At 38.0% G+C, this 23750-nt stretch overlaps 1 protein-coding gene across 8 annotated transcripts in view; it reads right to left on the bottom strand.

Annotated features, from left to right (window-relative positions):
* SPAG17 (sperm associated antigen 17) overlaps positions 1-23750 on the bottom strand; it is a 241103-nt gene that overhangs the window by 125933 nt on the left and 91420 nt on the right. For 6 of the 8 annotated variants that reach the window (XM_073008447.1, XM_007977401.3, XM_073008444.1 and 3 more), the window contains exons 6-15: positions 23426-23620; positions 21511-21692; positions 16975-17136; positions 15759-15831; positions 15435-15547; positions 10428-10565; positions 10228-10341; positions 9481-9631; positions 4991-5218; positions 4677-4895 (exon numbers count right to left, since the gene is read on the bottom strand). In XM_073008447.1, the coding sequence (XP_072864548.1) occupies positions 4677-4895; positions 4991-5218; positions 9481-9631; positions 10228-10341; positions 10428-10565; positions 15435-15547; positions 15759-15831; positions 16975-17136; positions 21511-21692; positions 23426-23620 (1575 nt within the window). The remainder of the gene's footprint in view (positions 1-4676; positions 4896-4990; positions 5219-9480; positions 9632-10227; positions 10342-10427; positions 10566-15434; positions 15548-15758; positions 15832-16974; positions 17137-21510; positions 21693-23425; positions 23621-23750) is intronic. The other 2 variants (XM_007977399.3, XM_007977400.3) reach the window with 2 other exon arrangements.

Genomic DNA, 23750 nt, shown 5'->3' with positions numbered 1-23750 from the left:
AAAACCATACAGCCAATTCAGTTCAGCATTTATATAAACACATCCACTGAAGAGAAAACTCAAGCCAACTATAACTCTAAATAGACCATGATGTCCCATGTGTCCTTGAAGCAACTGATATGAAATCTGTGGATAAAAATTATTCTACTCTGTGGTCTGCCAGATTTCTGGGAGATTTGATATTCCCTCCTATTGGATCCAGCAGAAAAAGTCTCCAGTTTAGAAAATCTGTTCTAAAAATTATGCATCAGTTATTTTGTCAAAGGAAAGAACATTCTAAAAGTAATCTGAATTATTTATTTAATAGTAGAGTAAAAATCTTTTTTTTTCTTTTTCTGATTTTTGCTTTCAACCACATAATCCTTTGACAGTGTGATTCAGTAGTTTTTGACACATCTGGAAATGGATGCTTTCTCATCCCTTTGAAAAACATCTTTCCTAATCTGTTTTACTTTAGAGATAACAAGATCCCTCTGCAAAGCAGTTACTTTATTAAAAAAACACCCAACAAGCATAAAGGGCACATCTAAACCTATAGACTCGCGGTTATCAACTCTCAGGTTTTTCATAAATATCCACTAGGCCCTGTCAAGTTCAAAAATAGTCTCAGATGGAAATCCAGTATTTGGTTAAGAAAAGCACAAATATTCAGCCCTTTATGTCCAGGAACAGACTTTTATATGTATTTGATGCTAAAATGGTTGTGCAGGAAATACATGAATGATTTTTGCCTTGTTTAAAGAGAATTAAAGTTGGCGGCTTTGAAGTAAATATGATTCAGAGTTAGGGAAAGAAATGTAAAATCAACAACATCAACAACAACAAAAGTCCCATAGTCACAACAGCTACAATGCGACACCAAGCCCAGATGCCCTCCCGCTTTCAAATGGAATGGCTCCTGGAAGTAGGTCAAAATGCACGGCAAAGAAACACGTATGGCCCTGAGATCCACCCTCCAGATTGCGTGGCCTCTAGGATACGCTGTCCGCTACAGCATTTTCAACCCCTGAGAATTTAGGAAGTTACTATTAATATAATAATCTACTTTCTTCCAGAATCCAGCACACCAATTTATGTAGTTTGACCACCAGGTGGCAAAAGTTGCCTGAGGAAAACTATCCAGCTGCTTTAAAGAAAAAAAATGAAACAAAACAAAGAAAACACCTTGGGCTTTACACCTCTCCTGGCTTATTCTGACTCTATATTAACCCAGAGTGACTTCCCTGTCATTCATTTGTAGTCCCGTAGGATACACTATTGCCATTGGAATTCAGGTTAACTTACTGGCTTACATTTTTTGAGAGGTAGGCTAATAGGTAATGGTACTTAGGACAAAGAAATAGGGAATCCACCCTGGTTAGAAGGAAGGGAAACCCAAAGGCAACAAAATCAGCATAAAAATCAGCATGAATGAGACTAGGAGCATGGCTAAATCATAAGCTGCATCACCAGAAATTTCTGGAACCCAGGAAGCTGCAAGACACAGTGGAGGAAGCACTGGTTTGAAGTTAGCACTCTGTTCAATCCTGACTTTCTACTTGTATGTAGTTGAACAAATTATTTAACCTTTCTAAGTCTTGGTTTCCTCATCTGTAGAATTGGGATAATAGCATCTTTGTCATCATAGGCTGATGTTTATGTAAGTATTAGTTAATGTACTTGAGATGTAGCAGAGCAATATTAAATAAACGTTATTTTCTTCCCTCTTCCATTCACCCCAATTGCCTCCTCTACCAATCCTATTCCATTGATTACTTCCTTTGCAACCCACCTCTAGATAAATGAAAAGGGTAAGATGACCATTAGTCAATAATAACTTAACACTTATTCTCTCATGTTATCACTTTTTTAAATTTATTTTTTCTTTTTTTATCCAATTTTGGCCCATAACCACTTACTTTTTAAATGCTTTTAAAATTATGAAATATAACACACAAAGAAAAATGCATGAAACACAAATGTTTAATACAAGGAATAATTATAACAGTAAAGTCTCAGCACTCCAGACATCTTATGTGTATCATTTAATAAGCACAGCCTCCTTATTAAACTTTCATATTAATTCTAATTTTTTTGTGTATTGCTTTGAGTTTTCTACATACACAGTATTTACAAATAATGATGGTTTTATTTCTTCCTTTTCAAACCTTATGCTTTTATCTAAAAGAGAAAAAGTTTTGCTTGTTGGCATACACCTCTGATGCAATATTGAATACAAATGTTTATAGTGGACATTCTCCTGATCTTAAAGGGAATTATTTGAACTTTTCACCTTGATATATAAGATTTGTCATAGTAATATAAAAAATAATGTTTATATGATTGAGGAATGTTTCTTCTCTTGCTAGTTTAATAAGATTTGTTTCATAAATTGCTACAGAATTATACATGCTGTTTCTGCTCTTTTGAGATGATTATATGACTTTTCTCACTAATGTGTTAATTGATAAGTTATATTGATTCTACAATATATATATTTTCCTTCTGTCTGTGTTATAAATGCAACCTGTTTGTGATATATTATCATCATTTAGTATATGTTAGATCAGTTTTCTCATGTTTCATTTAGAATTTTTGTATCTATATTTGTGAATCAGTTTAATTTAATGAAGTAGTTTAACTTTCAGTTGTACCACTATCCTTGTCCGTATTCTTATAAAGTTTATGCTAGCTTCATAAAATGAAAAGAGGAGGTTATGCTACTTTTCTATTTCCTGGAATAATTTTTGTTCAGATTAGAATTATTTCTTTTTAGTGTTTGGTATCAGTTACCAATGAGATCATTCGAGCTAAGTGTGCCCTATTTGGGAAGATTTTTGATTACTGATATAATTAACTGGATATGAGACTACTCAGGCATTCTATTTCTTCTTGGGTCATTATTGGTAAGTTATTCTTTTCCAGTAATAGCCCATTTTATTTTCATATTTAGTCAAAGTTGTTTATATTATCTTGCAATCTTTTAAATTTCTGTAGAATCTGAGGGAAGTCTCTGTTTCTTTATTCCTTATATAATTCTTATTCCTGATATAGTTTTATTCCTGATAGAGTTATTAATGGGTTCTTTTTTATGATTAACCTTATATAAAAGATTTATCAATATTGCTAGTCTATTCAAAGAACCAAGTTTTGCAGTTTTGTTCTTCCTATGTTTCTATGTTTTCTATTTCATTGACGTAATTTTCATGTTTTCTATTTCCCTGATTTAATATTTTTGTTGTTTTCTTTCTATTTTATTTTGATTTATTTTGTTTGTCTTTATCTAACTTGAGGTTGATGTTTAGTTAATTAATCTTTAGCTTCTTTCAGAAAAATATTTATTTAAAGCTATAAACTTCTTTTGGAGTACCTCTTGCATCAGCTGCTGCATTCTATAGTTTTGATACTCAGTTTTTTCATTATCATTTGGTTTGAAATATTTCCCAATTTCTATTGTAATTTTTTCTTTGACCTAGGTGTTAAATTTGGTGTTAATATGTTAAATTTGGTGTTCTTTAATATGTTTGACCTAGGTGTTAAATTTAGGTATTGTTTAATATGCTAAAATAGACATATAATCATTAAGACACTATGGTATAATGGAGGCCTTAATATAGGCATTTACATAATTATAAAACTGAAAAAAGGACAACTAATGCCATAAAGAGAGTGTAGTTTTTTTAAATTTTTCTTTATACAGGTGAGGTCTTGTTATGTTACCTAGGCTGGTCTTGAACTCCTGGCCTCAAGCAATCCTCCTGCCTTGGCCTCCCAAAGTGCTGGGTTTATAGGAGTGAGCCACAGCACTTCACCAGAAGTGTAGATTAATTATGAACATGGAATGCTAAGAGAGGCATTTCCATATGGACACATCCAATAAGACTTCATGGAGGTGCCACTGAATCCTAATCATAGTAAAAAAGAGAACTCAAGGTGGAGGATATATTGTGAGGGAAAGGTACCACAGAGATTGAAAAGAGCAGGCTGTGCAGAGTAAATAGGCCTAATTCTGTTGGGCTAGAATACAGAGTGTGTGAGCAACAGCAGAAAGATGGAAAAGGTTTTAGGAAAAGTAATTTGATACTACTGGAGAAGTAGGCCAAGGAGTTGGGTTCTATTTTGCAGACAGTAGAGAGCCTTTGAAAGCTGTAAGTAGAGAAACAAAATAGCTAGATTTTACACAGATTAATCTGACAGTGATGTGTAAGGTAGCTCAGTATAAATTTAGCCCAACATCCTTCTATACTTTCACACCTCCTAATATAGCACTGTTTATAATGCTAGTCTACAATGAGAGTAATGGCCTGAGCCATACATAGGAGAGGAGGGGAAATGATGTTCATTGAGCATTGATTTTGTACCAAGCTCTGTACTGGACATTTCATTCTGTTTTGCAGATGAATGTTTATAATGTTAGCACACAATCACAATAACTGTGTAACACTAATGATGAAAGTTGTAATGATGTTCACTGTGTTAAATTTACTAAGGTAAGTGTGGACTAAGAGGAACTAAGATATTTTTAAAAACAGGGTTGAAATAAAGAGAACTTATGGAATAACAATACTCAGTAAGAGTGTTTAATTAACCAAATAACTTAAATTCAAATAATGCATCTTGAACACTTTTTGATTTATGTGTACTATAATAGTGTCTTACACACACACACACACACACACACATACACTTTAACTTACCCAGAGACTCATGTTGGGGTTGAGTCTTCATGATGCTCTCCTGCTCTAACAGTTGTCTATTATCAGGGACTGAGAGTCCAGGATTATTCAAGTCAGAATGCTTCATATTGTTAGCATCACACTGACTAGGATCTGAAGGTTCTTGGTTGCTCTCATTATCTTGCACAGACATTGACAAATTCTGATCCAAAAATATTGTTCTGTCTTTGATTTTAATATCTATTCAGTGTAAGGAACATCCATGAGATACAATACGAGAAAAACTGACAATAAAAAAATACAAGAATGCTTTCCATTTCCTCCATGCAGTGTACCTGCTTTCTGCTTGGCCTCTTGAGTGTTCATTTTCATGACATATTGCTGCCTTATCTGTTTAGCAAATCTGGCAGGGTTGTCCCATGGTATGTTAAACATTTCAGAATTGGACCCACACATCATCCCAGAAGGCTTTAGTTTCCCATTTTCATCAACCTCAGAGAGCTTCAGGCTCTCAAAAGTAAACACCTTGAAGGCTCGTTCTACTTCATTCCAGCTCAAGACATCTGTAAGAAAGCAGAAACAGTGCTGCTGGAAATGTTATTATTAGCACATGGTACAGGGTTGACAGAGGGACAGCCAGGGAGTTTGTCTACCAGAAAGACAAGGGAGTCACGCCACAATGGCTGTTGAGCTGATTTTAAACATTAGCTCCCCAGCCTGCAGCAAAGGTACCTGAGGATAAGCAAACAACACAGTAAAGACACAATTTAGCAAATTATAATGCTCCCAAACTGCTTCATAGCTTAACCAATATTAGCTGTCCAGATTCATTTGCATGGACTTTCCAGGGTACCATATAGGTTGAATATGCTTACACAACTTATTATTTTTGAGTGAAAGCACCCTTTTCTCCTGTTGTAATTTAAAACAGAGAAATTATTTACTTTTGCCTAATACAGGCTGTTATATTGACTGAGTTTTTCTGTTCACTTGGGCTCAGGAAAGGCTTCCAAATGGCTGCAGTATTTTCCATAATTGCACTTCAAAGTTTATCAGCTTTCAGCAGACTTTATAATTGTGTATTTACATTTTTACAGCATTTATTCACTTGCTCACTCTTTCATTGGTTATTATTTTCTATGGATTAAGCTTTGTCATAGGTGCCTGGGATTTGAAAGAATCAAGATTTGGTTCTTACACTTTAGAAGTTCCAAGGTAGAGGAAGAAGTAGAATTAACAAATAAACATGGAATCCAATCAGAAAAAAATGAAATGATGTGGATCAATAATTCAGAAGTAACCTCCATTTTCTCTCCAGCAAAGATAAGAAAAGCAGCAGTCCGTTGGGAAAAAACAGGGAGATTCAGAAGAGAGACAAGGAAGAGGTAAAATAGTTACAGAACGAAGGAGAGTTTGCTCATTTGCTCATTTCTCAAATATTTTTTTGAGCCCCTATTAGGCATCATAACTATAATAAAAGCTGGGAACACAGTGGTGAACAAAATAGTGAGCCCCCTGCTCTCACGGAATATCTATTCTAGGGGTTGGGAAGAGATAAATGTAAAAGATAAAAGAGAGGACAAAAAGAATAAAGCGAGCTGAGGGGACAAAAAGTGATAACAGTCAGGGAGTGGCTTGTAGTTTATATAAAGCAGTCATGGAAAAATCCTCTGAACAATTAAGCAAAAACATGAAGGAAGTAGGGGAGCAAGCTGTATGGATATCTGGGGGAAAGTGACTGAGGAAGGGCAAACAGCAAGAGCAACGATCCTGAGACAGGGGTGTGAATGACATGTTCAAGGAATCACAGTGAGGCCAGAGTAGATGGAGGAAAATGGAACATGACAGCTTGACAAATGATGGCTCAAAAAGTAGGTGGCAGACAGTTTAGGTTCTTATTGTTGTTTTTGGTTTTGTTTTGTTTTTTGAGACAGGTTCACCCAGGCTGGAGTGCAGGTGATTCTCCCATCTCAGCTTCCCAAGTAGTTGGGCCTGCACACCCAGCTAATTTTTGTACATTTTGTAGAGATGGGTTTTGCCATGTCAGCCAGGCTGGTCTCAAACTCCTGGGCTCAAGTGATCCACCCGCCTCGGCCTCCTCTCCCAGAGTGCTGAAATTACAGTCATGAGCCAGGCACCTGGCCCAGTTTAGGATTTATTCTGAGTAAAGTGGGTGACTGCTGCAGAGTTTTCAGTTACAAAGGCACATCCAACCAACATTTTAGAGGGGCCATTCAGGTGGTTGTGTGGAGAAAAGATTGTTGGTAAAACACTGAAAGCCTGTAGACCAGCTGGAAAAGCTATTGGAATAATCCAAGTGAGGGGTGGTGGGGGACTGGGCTGGTACGGCAGTGAGGAGTATGGTGGGATTGATTGCAGAGTGTGTGAAAACAGAGACAGCGGCCGAGTGCCGTGGCTCACTCCTGTAATCCCAGCACTTTGGGAAGCCGATATGGGTGGATCACGAGGTCAGGAGGTTGAGACCAGCCTGACCAACATGGTGAAAGCCCATCTCTACTAAAAATACAAAAATTAGCTGGGCGTGGTGGCGTGCGCCTGTAATCTCAGCTACTTAGGAGGCTGAGGCAGGAGAATCGCTTGAATCCAGGAGGCGGAGGTTGTAGTGAACTGAGATCACGCCACTGCACTCCAGCCTGGCGACAGAGTGAGACTCTGTCTCAAAAACAAAAACAAAAAACAAAAACAGAGATAGCAGGAATGACTCCAAGGTTTTTGATAGAAAGTAGTTGCCATTCATTGAAATAAGGGAGATGGTGAAGGGACAAATTTAGGAATGAGGAATCAAGAGCTTGGTTTTGGACCTGTTAAGTATGATGTGTCAAAAGGGAAAAGAGGAGGAGGGGAGGAGCACCAAGGGTCCAGGATGGGGCATGTAAGCAGCATATGTTTGAGGTTTCAATGGTGACAGCAGGAACAAAAATCCTGTGCCATGTGGAGAGCTGAGCTCTCCATTCATTAAGAATGGAATCACATCTTAAGCCAGAAGGAGAAGGGGAGGGTGGCAGGACACAGAAAAAGGACAGAAGTTTCTGAGAACCCCCTACTCAGGAAGGGGGTAGTTATGTACACAACAGAAATGACACACCAGGCCCTCGAGGCTGTACCCCACATGCCCATGAGTCAATGGCAGGACTCAGAAGTTCCTGGCTTTTTCTATTACTAAGCCTACTTAAAAGTGAAAAAAGAAATCAAGATAAAAATACTTCTTAGTTTGGTTAGGCTTACAAACGAAATGGTAAGGAAGAATATGCACATGCTCTTTTCTTTTCAAGGTTAAATGCTTCCTTGTCAAGTAAAGATGTCTGTGGAAGTTAATGTCCTTTCTTATAAGTAGTATCTGCATATTCCCTCAAGTGGGAATGAGAATTTACTTTGAGAAATGACTGCCTATTTCACAAAATCCCAGTGAACTCAGATGAGACGTGATTCTAGATATTATATCTTAATGATCCCTCTTTCCACTGTCTTCAAAGAGCATAAAATGGCTCTTCCTGCTGTGAGAAGTTGTTAGCTTGAGTCAACTCCTGCTCAGCAACATGCTCTCTATTGACAGTGGGCTCTCTACTCATCTCTGTATCCCTAGGTACAGAGCAGGTGCTTAAAACTGCAGACTGCACCATCAGACCTCTGCAGTGGCTTTCTTCCTGTCTCCTGCTCAGTAGGGTAAGGAAATTGTGTTTTACTGGGTATCCAGAGACCAGAATGTTTTCTTGTTTTTTTCCACGATTGTCATAATCCTAAAACAAATAATTTAATCCTGCTAGGATCTCAGCTTTCTTATCTGAAAATAGATTTCGACTAGATTAATTCCAAGGTTTCTTTCAGTTAGGAAATTTTATGGTTCTATGATTCATCTTTCTAGATACAAATTTAATTTGTGGTTATAAACAGTGTGCTCAGAATTTTCTCTCAAGAAAGGATCAAATATGAGCTTTCAGTAGCACAGGTTACAAGATATCTACATCTGCCTCCCAGGTCACACTCTTTCTTATTTCCTTCCTGTCCTCATGTGCAGAGATGGTCCACGGTAGTGCTCACATTAGTTTTACCCCGGTGAACATTCCTGCCAAATTCAGATTATCTGGATCCTCTTCTTTTTCTTTTCTTCTCTAATTAAAAAAAGAAAGAACCGTGAAGGGACAAAATGGGAAGAGACAGAAGAAAAATTCTTCTAGAACCTGTGTTTTATTGATTGTGGGTGGCTGCAGCAACAGGATATAAGATGAAAATTCAAAGACAGGTATCTCTGAATTGGGGCAAAGTTGCATGGTCCAGGTTGCTCTTCTCTCTTTCCAGATAATGTCTCTGCAATGTTACTGTAATTTTTACCTGATTTGCAATGATGATAAAAGAGTGCAGCGGTCAGGCAGAAGACAGAAGGGCAGCATTGTCCTGGAAATTATATGCGTGCATGCGTGTGTGCATGCGCGTTCGTGCACACACACCCCTTTACTTCTCTGTAAGTAGGATGGGATTACCACATCATCTCCAATGATGTCAATGGGAGTATTTGGGACAGAGATGGGGGAAAACGAGGAAAAAAAGGAATTATTGTGGCTAAGAAAACAGAGGGAAAAAAACCCCCAGTGTATCAAATTGAAGAGTGTTATGCATTATAGCTATGATGACATTGCTAATGACATTATTCAAACAAGACAGTTGTAGTCAATCAAAATACCCACCTTAGCCTCTGAAAGGTCTTTCAATAATGAAAATACTTTTTGTAAATAAGGGTGTAATTTTAAGGGGCATATATGCCCATTAATTAAACTGAGTTGAAGCTAAGACAAAACAATGGACTTACCACTCGTACAAAAGTGCATAAGCTCATGAATCATAGCTAGACGTTTAGTGTTGTTCCATGGTGGGGGTAGAGGGAATTGAAGAAATTCCCACAGTGGCAACTTGGACTGCATCTCCTGCTCAATTTGAACTGGATCAAAATTCTTTTGGTCCTGATGAAAAAGAGCAACATGACAGAAGACATTAAAGTAAGCTGTCAAGTGCCTTATGCATATGGAAAAGGCTAAACATGATACCTTCACTCTCATTATTTGGGAACAGAGGAAATCAATGGTAATTGGGAAAGACAAACTTTTGGGATTTTGCTGAAGGTCAAAAAGCTAGTTCCTATGTTGCCGGGAGTTCCTGTGCACAAAAAGGACTGATTCTTCATTCACAGTGACAAACTGCCAAAGTCTCATATATATTCATCTCTCTCTTTAGAGATCCTTTTCTGGCTTCTACTAGTTTTTCATAGCAGCAGATATTTAAAGCAAATAATTATAAGGTTTTAATGCACATTTAGTGGTGGTAACAATTAATTGAGTTGTTAATTAAACCTCAATAATCTGACAAATTTCCTAGGCTGACATCATTTTTCCCTGTATCCAGGTTCATTTTCCAGGTCCTACTTTGTACACAAGTATCTATTTTGTACATTACATTTTAATTAGTGTTGATGAAGTTATCTAATTAGCTTCTTTCAACTGAATAGTTACACACACACTTTCCCACATTGGTTTTCTTTGGCTAACCTGATTATCATTACCTTCAGTGTGTACTTCTTGTGGGCGTGTGCATCATGATAGTTCAGTAGGAGGGGGCCTTTGGGCACTGCTTTGCTTTCACTTTCTTCTTCAGATAAAAATATTTCCTGAAGATTCTATGCAAATTGAAATAGTATTGATTTAAAGAGAGAATCTACGCTTTTCCAAAGCATGAAGACTCTGTTATCTCAGACTATCTGACCTTTTTCTCCCTCTCTGAGAGACAGAGTGAGGGCAGAAGGGACACAATGTGAGCTGCGATTCTGTGGTCTAGCCCGTCTGCTCTGGGGGATGGCTCCCGCAGACTGGGTGGGACAAGATCTTCTTCAGTTGCCACAACCTGTTGAAATCAACAATGAGAGGAATTGGTATAAGGGTCCGCTCTTTAGTGATACTCGCTGCTCATTGCTTCATTCCCATTGCTTAGTAAGAACCAGTCCATTTCTATGACCTAAGTACCACTGCTGACACAAAATGGCAGGAAACTGTCAGTGACCACCAAATAAAAGGAAAAGTGTTTGCAATCCATGCATTAAGGTAGATACAAATTTAATATTTGTATTAAAATAGATAACATAAAAATGGTAAACAATAAACTTTTGATGAAAATATTTCATGAAGATTCTATTCAAATAGAATAATAACATACTTTTTCTTAATATTTACTCTTTATCTTAAAGCAGTGGGAAGAGTGCTCACACAACTTTGGATTCATTCAGTATTTACTGAGTGTCTACCACAAGCCAGGTACTACACATCTTCGCATGTGAGCATTTAAGCCTCATAACAATCTTGTGGGGGCAGATATTATTTTCCATTGTATAGAGGAGAAAACTAGGGTGACTGGCCAAAGCTCAAGGATATTGAGTGAGAGAAACTGGGGTTCAGGCCAGATCCTCATTCTTTCTTCAAAAATAGAAAAGTTATTAGATTATGAGATCAGCAAATGGAATAGTGTCTCCTTTATGTGGGGAAAGTGAGGTCTAGAAAGATTAAGCATTTGCCTTGTTCAATTTTACATGGTAAACAAGTAAAAGAGGTTGAAACATTATCAAGTTAGGCACCTAATTTACAGCTTTTCCCTTTACCCTATATCCTATAATCATCCTCTATGATTTCATATCCCTCTACAAGTTTCCTCAGCGTTGGCATTAATGACATTTTGGCCTAGATAATTACTTGTTGTAGGGGGCTGTCCTGTGCACTATAGGATGTTTAGCAATGTCCCTGGTGTCTACCCATTTTATGCAAGTAGCACCCTTCCAGATGTGACAACCAAAAATATCTCCAGACATAGCCAAATGTCCTCTGGGAACAAAATCACCTCCTGTTGAGAACTACTGCTCTAGAATAACAAAACTGCATCCTATTCTTTACCTAGAAACACCCTACTGTCAGAAGAGTCACTCACTGTTTCCACTTTCTATCCTCTGATCATTTCTTGGACCCACTTCAATCATAAAAGATGACTCAAAACTGTTTCTTCTCTGAAATGTTCAAATCTAACATCCCATCCTGTAAAATGTCATCCCATCATTCCTATATTTCAGGTTTTTCATCCTTTTATTATTATTAAGCCTTAGTTCATTCAACATGGATCTACTGAGTGACTTCTTTTTGTGAGGCACTGAGGTCATTAACTGCCTCCTTTGGTACCTGGAACATAGTAGATGCTTAATAAATGTTGCTTTAAGTTTAGTAGAATAAAACAAGAAAGGCTAAGATAAATAAAATAATGATACTGCAAGCTCTACAGGGCTTTTGTACTTTTATGCATTTATTGATATAATAAAACTACTGGTATTCTAAAAACTTCATGGAGCAATTATAGGCAAATATTAGTGTAGTTATCTAATTGGTCAGAAAACTAAGGCAGTCAAAAACCAGAAAAATGCATATGGGAGGTAATAGAGATGATAGAGTCTGAAAAGGACTTCAAAATAAACCTTTTACGTATTAACAGAAAAAAAATGTGTCACATCCATGAACTGAAACAATAGTCGATTTAAAAAAAAAATAGAGAATTTACAAATTAAAAACATTACTGCCAAACAAAACTTCAATAGCAGATTGGACTTCCTGAAGAAAGCATTAGTAGGAGGGTAAGCTGGAATTCCCAAGGGCAAAAAATTGAAAGAAAACTTAAAAGACAAAGAAGAAAACCCTGAAGCTCCAACATCCATTCAATAATAATTAAGGTAAATTGATAGTAAAAATGATACTTGAAGATAGAAGACTTTCTCAGAATCTTCTCAATTTAACAAATATGTATTTAGTGTCTACTATGGGTTAGGTATGGTTATTGTGTGCCGCGCACACAGCAATGAACAAGACTACATTGTTACTGCTTGTGTGGAGTTTACATTCTAGTAGGAGGATGGTGAAGGTAAGAAAAAATAGCTGATCAATATATTGCAAAAAGAAAAGCTGTTGATAAGAAAATAAAACAAGGCGATGTGGTAGAGAGTGCTGTGTGTTGTGTAGGGGAGAGGGCTCTTTAGATCAGGTGGTCAGAGAAGGCCTCTCTAAGGAATGACACTTCCACTGGAGACTCTCCAGAAAGAGAGAAAGCTTTCTAGGTAGAGAAGTTAGAGTAAAAGGTTAAGGTGGAATTAAGTAACATATCTGAGGAAGAACCAGAGGCCTATGTAGATGACAAATTGTGTGTGTGTGTGGTGGTGGGCAGGAGGTGAGATGACAGGTACATCTCAGAACTCTATTTTTAGGACCTTTATGGGACAGTGTAAGGAATTTTTATTTCACAAAGAATGTGACTGGAAATCAGATTATAATTCCCTTACACCATAACGACAAGTTTGATAAAATCATACCTCGACATAGTCTTCTCTTATCAATTATAAAGAGAAAACCCTAACAACTGCTAGAAAGAAAAATAAAGATTATCTGCAAAGAAAAAAGTATCAGATTGACATCGGACTTCTTAGCAGCCACATTAAAAGGAAGACGACAATGCAGAAATCCCATCCAAATACTTTTCTGTGCAGATTCACTAGGTTTTAAGTCATTTCTGCTTAGTATTTGAATGAAAAACGTTTTGTGCCTCCGTTTCCTTATCTGTAAGATAGGTGATATGGTTTGAAACCATGTCTCCACCTAAACCTCATCCCTCCCCCACGTGTCGAGGGAGGGAGGTGATTGGAGCATGGGGGTGGTTTCCCCCATGCTGTTCTTATGATAATGATGGAATTCTCATGAGACCTGATGGTTTTAAAAGTGGTAGTTTTCCAGCACTTTGGGAGGCCGAGACGGGTGGATCATGAGGTCAGGAGATCGAGACCATCCTGGCTAACACGGTGAAACCCCGTCTCTACTAAAAAAATACAAAAAACTAGCCGGGCGAGGTGGCGGCGCCTGTAGTCCCAGCTACTCGGGAGGCTGAGGCAGGAGAATGGCGGGAATCCGGGAGGCGGAGCTTGCAGTGAGCCGAGATGGGGCCACTGCACTCCAGCCTGTGCGACAGAACGAGACTCCGTCTCAAAAAAAAAAAAAAAAAAAAAAAAAAAAAATGTGGTAGTTTTTTCCTGCTGCCTTGTGAAGAAGGTGCCTGCTTTGCCTTCCACTATGACTGTAAGGTTCCTGAGGTCTCCCCAGCCATGCAGAACTGTGAGTCAATTAAACCTTTGTTTACACATCACCCAGTCTGGGGTAGTATCTTTATAGCAGTGTGAAAATGGACTAATACAATGGGGGATAAAAACAGTTCCTGCTTCATAGGATTGTTCTGAGGATTACATGAGTTAACATATTGAAAGTATGTAGAACAGTTCCTGGTGCCTATAAGTGCTACGTATGTACTACTAGTATGAATAACAAACTCTTTCAGATACACATAGAACATTCACGATGACCATGTTACATGAGGTCACACAGGAAGCCTCAGGAAATTTTAACTTGCTAACTTGCAGAACATGCCTACTGATCATAATGTAAAAAAAATTAGAAATCATCAGTAAATAATGGAAATCAAAATAATTCATGGGTTAAACATGTAAATAAATTAAAAGATTTAGAATTGAATACACTGAAAGCATCAGGATGCAGACAAAGAAACACTCGAAAAGAAATGTGTAGCCTTAAATAAAGCAAAAAAACTAAAAATAAATGAAGTAAGCTTTGAATTAAAATGAAATACAAAATAAATCCAAAGAAAGTAGAAAGATGGAAATGACAGAGATGTACTGGACACGATGGTTCATGATTGTAATCCCAATGCTTTGGGAGGCTTAGGTGGGAGGTTGGCTTGAGGCCACGAATTAAAGACCATACTGGGCAACATAGCAAGGCCTTGTCTCTACAAAAAAAATTATTTTAAATGTACTGGGCATTGGGCATGGTGGTGCATGCCTGTTGTTCTAGATACTCAGGAGGCTGAAGTGGGAGGAACATTGAGCCCATGAGTTTGAGATTGTGAACTGTGATTGTGCTACTGCACTCCAGCCTAGGGGACAGAGAGAGACCTTGTCTTAAAATAATTAAATAAATAAAAAATATATAAATAAATAGATGAAATTAATGAAGAGATTAATAAAATAAAAAGTAAAAAGATGTTGATCAATGAAACCAAATCCTGGTTCTTTGAAAAGACCAATACAATAGCTATGCCCTTAACAACCATGATCAAGAAAAGGGAGGCACAAATAAATAACATCAGTCATGAGGAAAGGTACATAACCAGATACAGAGGAAATTTTAGAACATATTTAAGTGAATAGTGTAAAGCACATTGTATCATATTTCAAACTCCAGTAAAATATTTATTAAGACATATTCATTAAGAAAAAAGCTGACAACAAAAATTGGTCTCAGAAATACAAAAATCTAGTTAAATCTACAAGCATGAAAGAAATTTTAAAGATACAGACTATTAACTACCCCATCAACTTGCCCATGTCCTCTTCCTCTTCCTCTTCCATTAAAATGACACCAGACACAGAGTACTGAGGATATGTTCTACCAAAACTTCAGGGAATGTTACATAAATGGCTCCAAAGAATAGCAAAAGAAAAGAGAATTGAAGCTGAAGATTTAAGCAGACTTTAGTTTCATCTGAAATATTCTGATCTTTATAAAGGTGAATGCATTTAGGTATTATAATTTTAAAATAGTGTAAAAAAAAAACAGAAGCCGGGAAAGATGAAATAATTTACTCAAGTATACAACCTGAGAAAATGCCTCAGAGTATCCCCACCTGTTCTAGCATACAATGCAGTATTAGGGGCACAGAAACGAATTCCTCTGGAATCGGATTCAGTAAATCATTGTAGTATCTCATGTCTACTTCAGTTGTGATGACTGAAGTCACTGTAAAATATAGAAAAAACCATTGCTCAATTAAGATGTGTTCTCCATTATTTCCATCAACATTTCATTCATAATTTCAAACTATGACTATGCACTAATAAATGTAGGAACTGTAGGTGAAGGGAGGCTGAAAGTAATATGGAGGGCAGTCATTATCTCTTAAAGTGCCAGCTCGTAGTGTTGATCCTTCAGCAGCCGATTTCATACATGCCTGGTGGTGGAGCTTGTGGTTCTTCATACTGTGTTTTCTTCTTTCCAGGAGTTGGTACAGCAGGTTGTGGAGCCTAGAAAAAGAATAATTAAAAAGAAACAACTGAGATACCCAGCTGAGAGATGCCCTCACCAAATGCTGGTATGATGAGATCCAACAGGATTCTGAGGTTGTATAATTATGTTCACACCTCAAAATCATCTGCTAATATTAGAACCAAAGGAACAGAGTTTTGCCTGATGAAGGAAAGAAGGTAATGGTATAGACATTATTTAGTTTTTCCCACCAGAACCCACTGAGCAATTGTGAAGAAAGTGATGGGGTGATGGGGCACTGAGCATCAAACAGGTTTTTTTTTTTTTGGCCCCTGGGTGACTCAGAGTCATCCCATTTTCCCTCTCCCAATCCTTCAGCAGTTCTTCCATTGCCTACATGATATAAACCAGACTCTCAAGTTAGCACCAAAGGAGATTCGTGACCTGGCTCCTGCCTCTCCAGGTTTAGTTTCTGTTGTTCTTCACTTTGCACATGCAGCCTGGGATCACTGAACTACCCTGTACTCCTGGCTTGTGCCATAGTACTGCTTTTCTTTGACCTCCATATCTTTGTACATCTTTGCCCCTTTCTTGAGAATATCATTCTGTCCCTTTCCCCTATCACGCTTTCCATCAGGCACTTCATACTCATCTTTCCCCACATCGATAATCCTGGTTCAATTTTCCTGACTTCCCTCTCTTTGCTCTGCTCCTCTCCAGATCAGGTGACCAGGTTTATTTCTTCTACCGCAAGCTGAGATGACTGCTCTCAGCATTCATCATGCTATGTTGAAATCACTGTTGACTTGACTGCCAAAGTTAACCTCAATGAGGAGGACAGGGAATGAGTTTTCATTATAGTATTATCGGCATCTTGCAAAGCGCTAGCACACAACCAGGTGCTAAACAAATATTGTAATTACTTTATCAATATCCTTTCTGTCATAGATGTTATTCATTGTACTGAGTGCTGACAAGAGGGTTCCATCCCTGCCTCTGTAAATGTCTGGTAGTTGAGGAGCTCCATAAAGCCCCCACCGTGTAGCTATCTTTTATGGCAGTAGGCAGTATGACCTTAATGTAAGTATTTTATAACTTTTTCTTCAAATGCCTTATAAATATGAAAATAAAGTTGTGCAGTGAATCGTTCATCCCACTAAAGACATTGAGCCCATGCCTACCTCCAAAGTTGGCATGGCTTCTAATACAGGTTTCTCATTAACCACTTGTGGAACATTAATAAGCTGCATACTTTCCAAATAGTGCTGGTGCTGTCTTTTCCAATCCAGGACGTCATACATCAGACAGGCAATATTTTCAAAGATATCAGTGCCCAATTTCAGCTACAAGTGAGAGATTTAATGGCAATTGGTTACTAGTTTTATACTGTTAGAATCAGATATATGGTTTATATCTCTTTAACAGCTACGCCGATCAACTTTATACAGGAAAGCAAACCCCTAAATCCCCAAACCATTGAACCCAGCCATGGTGACCCCATTTATATTCCTGAACCTTTCTTGTCCTTCTTTGTTTACCACAATGTGGACTGTTTCCTTTGGAGGGTCATATGGCTGCCTAATGTTTTAAGAGCCTAATTAATGCTTCAACTAAAAGAAATACAACTGAGTCATGAATTTCAGCAGTGTGGCCTATATTCTTAGTATCTCAATTCCTAAAACACATTAGGTAACTTTAATATCCTCAGCCAGTGACAAGCTATAGATGATTTCTTACCTGGCTATGCAAGGAGCACAATGGAAACACTGACTCTGCTTTGTGGATCATCTACCCAATATGTTGCATCTACACAAGTATTTGGGCAATCAGTATTTCTTCTTTTCCTCCAACCTCCACTTCTTTCCTTTCACCTGTTCTATCTCTACGGCAAAACACTAAGAAATCCTGATAGACTATTGTTTCTATAATACCCACAAGTTTTATGAGCTGGCAAGCAAACTGTAGCTCAGATACCTCTATTACTTGGGCTTTTGTTTCCAGAAGTAGGAAAGCAATGTGATGGCTGGGTCTGTCTGATTGGAAGCAAAGAAGAACGAAATAGGCTCATCCTATGTCTGAGTTCAAGAAGTAAGGTGGTATGAGATGGTTCCTTGTGTGCAGAAGTCCAGTGACATGCACAGCTCTGCCAATCACTATGGTGCACCTGGTTGCTTGCTGACTTCCCATTCCCACTAAGGCTGAGGCTTCTTCAGTCAAGCTTCAATCTGGTATTGCTTGCCCAAATTCTGGCATAGAAATATGTTTTTGTTTTTGTTTTTATTTCTAGGAAATAGAGTAAAACTTTTGCCCAGTGATCCCTTAGCTTAATCTAGATAATTCATTTTAAAATCCAACAGCAAATCACATGCTAAGGACAACACATTATTTCAGCAACCAGGGTCTTAACTTGAAATGTTGCCGATGTCTTCCAGGGACAGTTAGCATGCCTTGAAGGGCATTTATTTGATGTAAAGCTTTTGTTACCTTGGTTCAACAGAAATATAGCCTGCTTGCTTGCAGCCAAAGTTTGGAAAGGTTGCAAATGCTTTCCTCCAATAAAAGGGGAAGAGGGGTCCTTGGATGGATCCTATCCTGGATATGAAGACATTATCAGTTTACAGATATAGCTTAAAGTGTGACACTATGCATTTGATCTGCTTCTATTAGGGGTAGATTTATCATTTATATTGTTATTAAATGATCTTGTTTAAAATGAACTTTGATTTTATCTACTAAATTCAATGACCTTTTCTTCTAGAATCCAACTTAATGACTGAACCATTTTCAAGATGTTCCCTCCCCATTATCCTCAATGCTTCACTCACAAACCGTATCTTAGAGAGGCATGCATGGGCTTTAAAAGATTACTACAGTTGGACCCAGATTACAGCCCTGGTATAAGATGATATTCAGTAAATACCTGCAAATTGACTAATAGATCAGCCTGGGAAGCTGGGCAACACATCCCTAATTGGCTCTGTAGAGACCTGAATGTTTTCATTGTTGACAGTTACCTTCATGGCCCAACTAGAGACCCTTTACATTAATGTTCCACTTCTGAAGTCAGGAATGTTCCACCATAACTAGAATGGTAATATTTTTCCATATAAAATAATTTTTCTGACCTTTAGTTGCCATTTAAACTCTTCCATTCTGTATTTTTAAAGTAAAATATAGCCACTACCACTTTCTTTAAAAGGAAGTGATTGAAATCTAATGAATAGGAAATTGTGGACACTGCAGTGGGAAGCAGAGTGCTAGAAATGGTGCTCGGTCCTTTGAAGTTGCCATTGTATACCATAGTGTTCATGTCTATGTTCTGATGATGCAATGGAATGTACACAATTTTAGACGAATGCATTTCAGCTTTATTCAGCCTGTGCCTGGAAAGTAAAGAAGACACACAGTAGGGAGCCCTAGCTAGAGACGGAGCAAAAGGTACTCGGTTTGAGACTGACTTAGAAGCATTCTCCTCTGAATGAATTATGGTTCAGGAATTATAAGGCTGGGATGTCCCATACCCGGTTGTACAAAAAATGTACACAAGTTCTTTCTAGGGTATGTAGCCAGGACTTGGCCCAAATGAGAGGAGCGGTGTTTCTTCAAAATTTAAATTTGTGGATGTGGGTTTTATTAACCAGAGATTTTACATGCTTGGGAAAACAGCTGGTCTGTGGAAGACAGAGTAAGAAGCTGGATTTGAGGTGGAATTTCAGGATCCCAAAGAAATAGCCTCTTCCCCCAATATATGTCATATTTTGAGTATAATCTAGAATTTCAAGAAAATAGGATGGAATGTTCATATGTTACTTGAAATGCCAGTATCTCTGGGATAGGGAAATATATCGACCCAAGGCAACATGAAATAGTAAAGGACAGGACAGTGGGTCCTTCTTTGAGCTCAGGTTTAGGGGCAGGAGAGTGGAAGACAAAGCAGGAAAGCTGAACCTATCTAGATGAAGGGGTGTGGAGGGGCAAGGACAAAGGGAGTTTGGAGTCTCCAGTCTTTCCCAGAACTAACTCTGCTTTTTATCACAGCTTTTCTACATTCAGCTTCATTTTCCATGCAGAGAACAAGGCTGAGAGTCATCAGGATATCAGACTTAAGTGTGATGTTTCTACATAGTGACATCTAATGCCTTGTGTTAAGAGTCTTTATAACTCAAATGGATCTCTCCATTACTACTTATTCAAGTCCTGTCCATCCTTCAGGGTTCAAGTCTAGCCACCCTCCTCAGCGTTATCACTTACTTCTCTAAGTGCATATCCATCTCAAGGTAATAGAACCAGGGACACTCAGAGTCCGAAGTGTCCGTGCCCCATAGCCTACCCTCGGCTTTAGAAACAGTTCCAGGCTTTGATCTCACTCTTCTTTCAGACAGTTGGCTTTTGTGTCTTTTTTTTCTTGTCAGCTACCCACAGTTACTGTGCAGATATCCATCCATCCTCCACACTCCACTTTGCCCAGCCTTTTTCAGAGCACTCACTTGATATGGTCTTTCCCTAGGACTTCGCTTTCATTTCAGCTCCATTAATGCTGAAATATATCGTCCTGCAGAGTATTCAACACTCCCAGGCCCCTGTTAGTTGGGATAAGGGGTCAACCAGAAAGAGACCTGAGAGATTTTCTGTAACAGAGGGATGCCTGAATACTTTCCACAACATCTTCCACAAGTAGTCACTTGACCTTCCGTTTTGTTAAAAAGCCGTCATGCATCTGTCATTCACTACATTTCCAATCATTCCATTTTTTCTTTGTCTGAATTAGTAGGAAACTTAAGAGTTTGTTTCACATAACTGAGCCCCTAGATATGTGGGTCCTTGACCACTGCTTCTCTGTTTCAGTTTTAGTCTTACCTCTCTGCAAGCTCCTCAATAGCAGGGGCCAGGAAACCCCACTCTTGGGAAATGCCTGATAACTACAGGGCCAAGATCAAGTCATCCTATTAGGATAGACCTTCTAGGCCAAATATATTAAAAGTAAGATTTTGGGGCCAGGCACGGTGGCTCATGCCTGTAATCCTAGCACTTTGGAACACCGAGGCAGGAGGATCACCTGAGGTCAGGAGTTTGAGACCAGCTTGGCCAACATGGTGAAACCCCGTCTCTACTAAAAATACAAACATTAGCTGGGCATGGTGGCATATGCCTGTAGTCCCAGCTACATGGGAGGCTGAGGCAGGAGAATCACTTGAACCCAGCAGGCAGAGGTTGCAGTGATATCACACCACTGCACTCCAGCCTGGGTGACAGTGCAAGACTCTGTCTCAAAAAAAAAAAAAAAACATTTGGGGGGAATAAAAGCAAGGGTTTAGAAAAGCAATGCATGAACTGAAACATAAAAAGTCAGACACAGAATTCACAAACTATAAAATTTACTATTTTAAAATTAATATATATGAAAATTCTAATTACTGCCTAGAACATTGTTGAGTTATAAAACAAAGCCACGTGTCACCAAATAAAAGAATCACCATCCTTTTGATCGTCATTACTACATCTTATTATTTGTTGTTAATTCACACACTAAAAGCTAGTGAATCAGACTATAACCATCATTGAACATTCAATATTATCATTATCCTGACGATAAAAGAACCTAGCTCAATGCCTTATAATCAGCGCTCAGTAACTATCTATGTCATGAATAAATGGAGCAAATAGAACCATTGTGTCACATGTTAAAACCATGCATTCTCAGTAATGTGTGTACTAACCATTATCTCGCCATCTGACCAGTCAGAAGGAAAATCAGCTGCTTTGACCGTGTATTCAAGTCTAGCAACATCAAAGAGATTTGTTTCAGGTTTCTCATTATTCAGGATTGGTTCCAAGTACTTCCAGAAAGTTTTAAGCTCTTTTATGGCATTTTCTTTCTTCAATTTTTCTGCTTCTAGATCTAATAATAGCAACATGTTTGTATTATAAAATGAGAGTGTTAAATGTTTTCCCACTTCAAGTGGACATGGTGATGGACATGCAAGATATCTGTACAGTACCAGAAAATGTAAATAAAGGAATGTAATTTTGATAAATTTTTGAAGTTGGAGTATACAATTATTAAATCAGAGAACTTTACTTCTGAGATTCATATTAAATATGAGCTTATCTCATGCCTTCATTTTATAGTTGAGGCCCAGAAAGATTATGACTAGGTCACACATTTTGCGAGCTAAATATGTTCAAGATTTCCATCACTCTTAGATGACAATCTACATAGGACCAGTTTTTCTGCCAAATCACCATTTTAATCAACTTAGTGTCTGCTACATAACTGATTACAAATGCAATTTATCTGGTTCTCCTTATATTGCCAAAAACAGAGTGGATCAATGTTGTATGTTTCAGTTACCTTTTGGTCACATTAAATAGCAAGACGCTTCTCTGGGTATTTGTACTTTTACTGTAAAATAATGACAGATTTCCATAAAATTATGCTTAAAAATTTGCCTGACATATTTATGCTTATTACATCTATAATTAAATAGTAGTTTCTACTACAAAGATCTCATTATTCTATTTTAAAGTCTATTTATTTTATTTTATTTTTATATACTTAATATTTTTATAGAGAGACTGTGTTTGGAGCGTATGCAGCATTTTCTCACTTCAGTAACAAGCCGTTTAATGTTATAACTATCCTCCGAGATAATCAGGAATAGCCTAGGTTTGAACCTCAACTTTTTAACTTAATAGCTGCCTCTAGACTGAGAGTCCAGTTTTGTAAAACAGAAACAATAAAACATACTTCCTAGGCTTGTTGTGAAAACCACATGAATCAATGTACGTAATGCCCTCAGCATTGAGCCTAGTCCCAAGACAAGAGCCCAATATGTGAGAGCTATTAGTATTATCAAGGGTAGCTATTTCTAACTTTGAGCAGCAATTTAAAAATGTAGTGTTATAAAAATTGGGATGTGGCTAAGATACAAAGCACTGTGCAAATGATATTATTAATAAATAACAATACAAGCAACAGCATATGGCAGAAAAAACTTGGGCATCTGGTAACACAATCTTACACCCCTTCCACAGAAGTCCCCAGCAAAAAGGGGCTTTTTGCTCCCCTTCCACAGAAGTCATCTAGGATAATCTTCTTAGATGAAGACCTTAAGGCTCAAAATGGCTAAATGGCAGCATGATTGGAACTTCATCCCACCACTTGCTAGTCTAAGCCTAGGAACATATAGCACCCCCATGACTTCTCACAATAAGCCAACAGCAGAACAGGGCAAGAAGCCTGTGACCTCCCTTGGGCTACTTGGTGACGTGACTTCTGCAAGAACAGATTATTAACAGTGATTCATCCAGCCCATCCTTTAGGTAAAACTTATAGATCAAATGCTCCAGAGAAAGGTAGTTGGATAACCAAGTCTTCTGACCTGCAGCCTGTTTTCTGTGGCTGCACAGGGATATAACACAGGGTATGATATAAACACAGGGTATGATTTTAATTTGCAAAATTTACAACACTTGGCTGGTGCAAGCAGAGTAAATAGCAAATCAAAGTTTTGAAAAGATTTAATAATGTACGAATTGTATGACTATGTTTTGGACAGAAAATTATACTTGTATTTTAAGGACAGTGGGTAATACTGAAGGACTCAATAAGTTGTGTAGCAGACTGCATACCTTCTGGCTGAAGAAGAACTTCCTGCTGCTGGTTAACTGCTGCCAGGTGTGACTGCAGAGGTTCATAATTCTCTGAAGATATTTTAATCACGCTGGTTATAGGAATGCCAAGCTCAGCCATAATTGCTAATAGCTGAGGATTGTTGAAGCCCACGACTATAATGTAATGTTGGGCACCATCATCTGGCTCATCGTCTGTTCAAAATACCATAAAGCAGAGCAGCCATCATTGTAAAAGAGAGCAGGTTGCACTCAGCCAGTTCAATGGCTATATACATTATGCATGCATTTATAATCCCTCTGGCTTGCCAAAAATGATCCAGTT

This window comes from Chlorocebus sabaeus, chromosome 20 (assembly GCF_047675955.1).
Source record: "Chlorocebus sabaeus isolate Y175 chromosome 20, mChlSab1.0.hap1, whole genome shotgun sequence".
In the NCBI taxonomy this organism is placed as follows: Eukaryota; Metazoa; Chordata; class Mammalia; order Primates; family Cercopithecidae; genus Chlorocebus; species Chlorocebus sabaeus.
The sequence above is the reverse complement of the archived record's forward strand: the minus strand, read 5'-3'. Positions and strand labels throughout refer to the sequence as shown.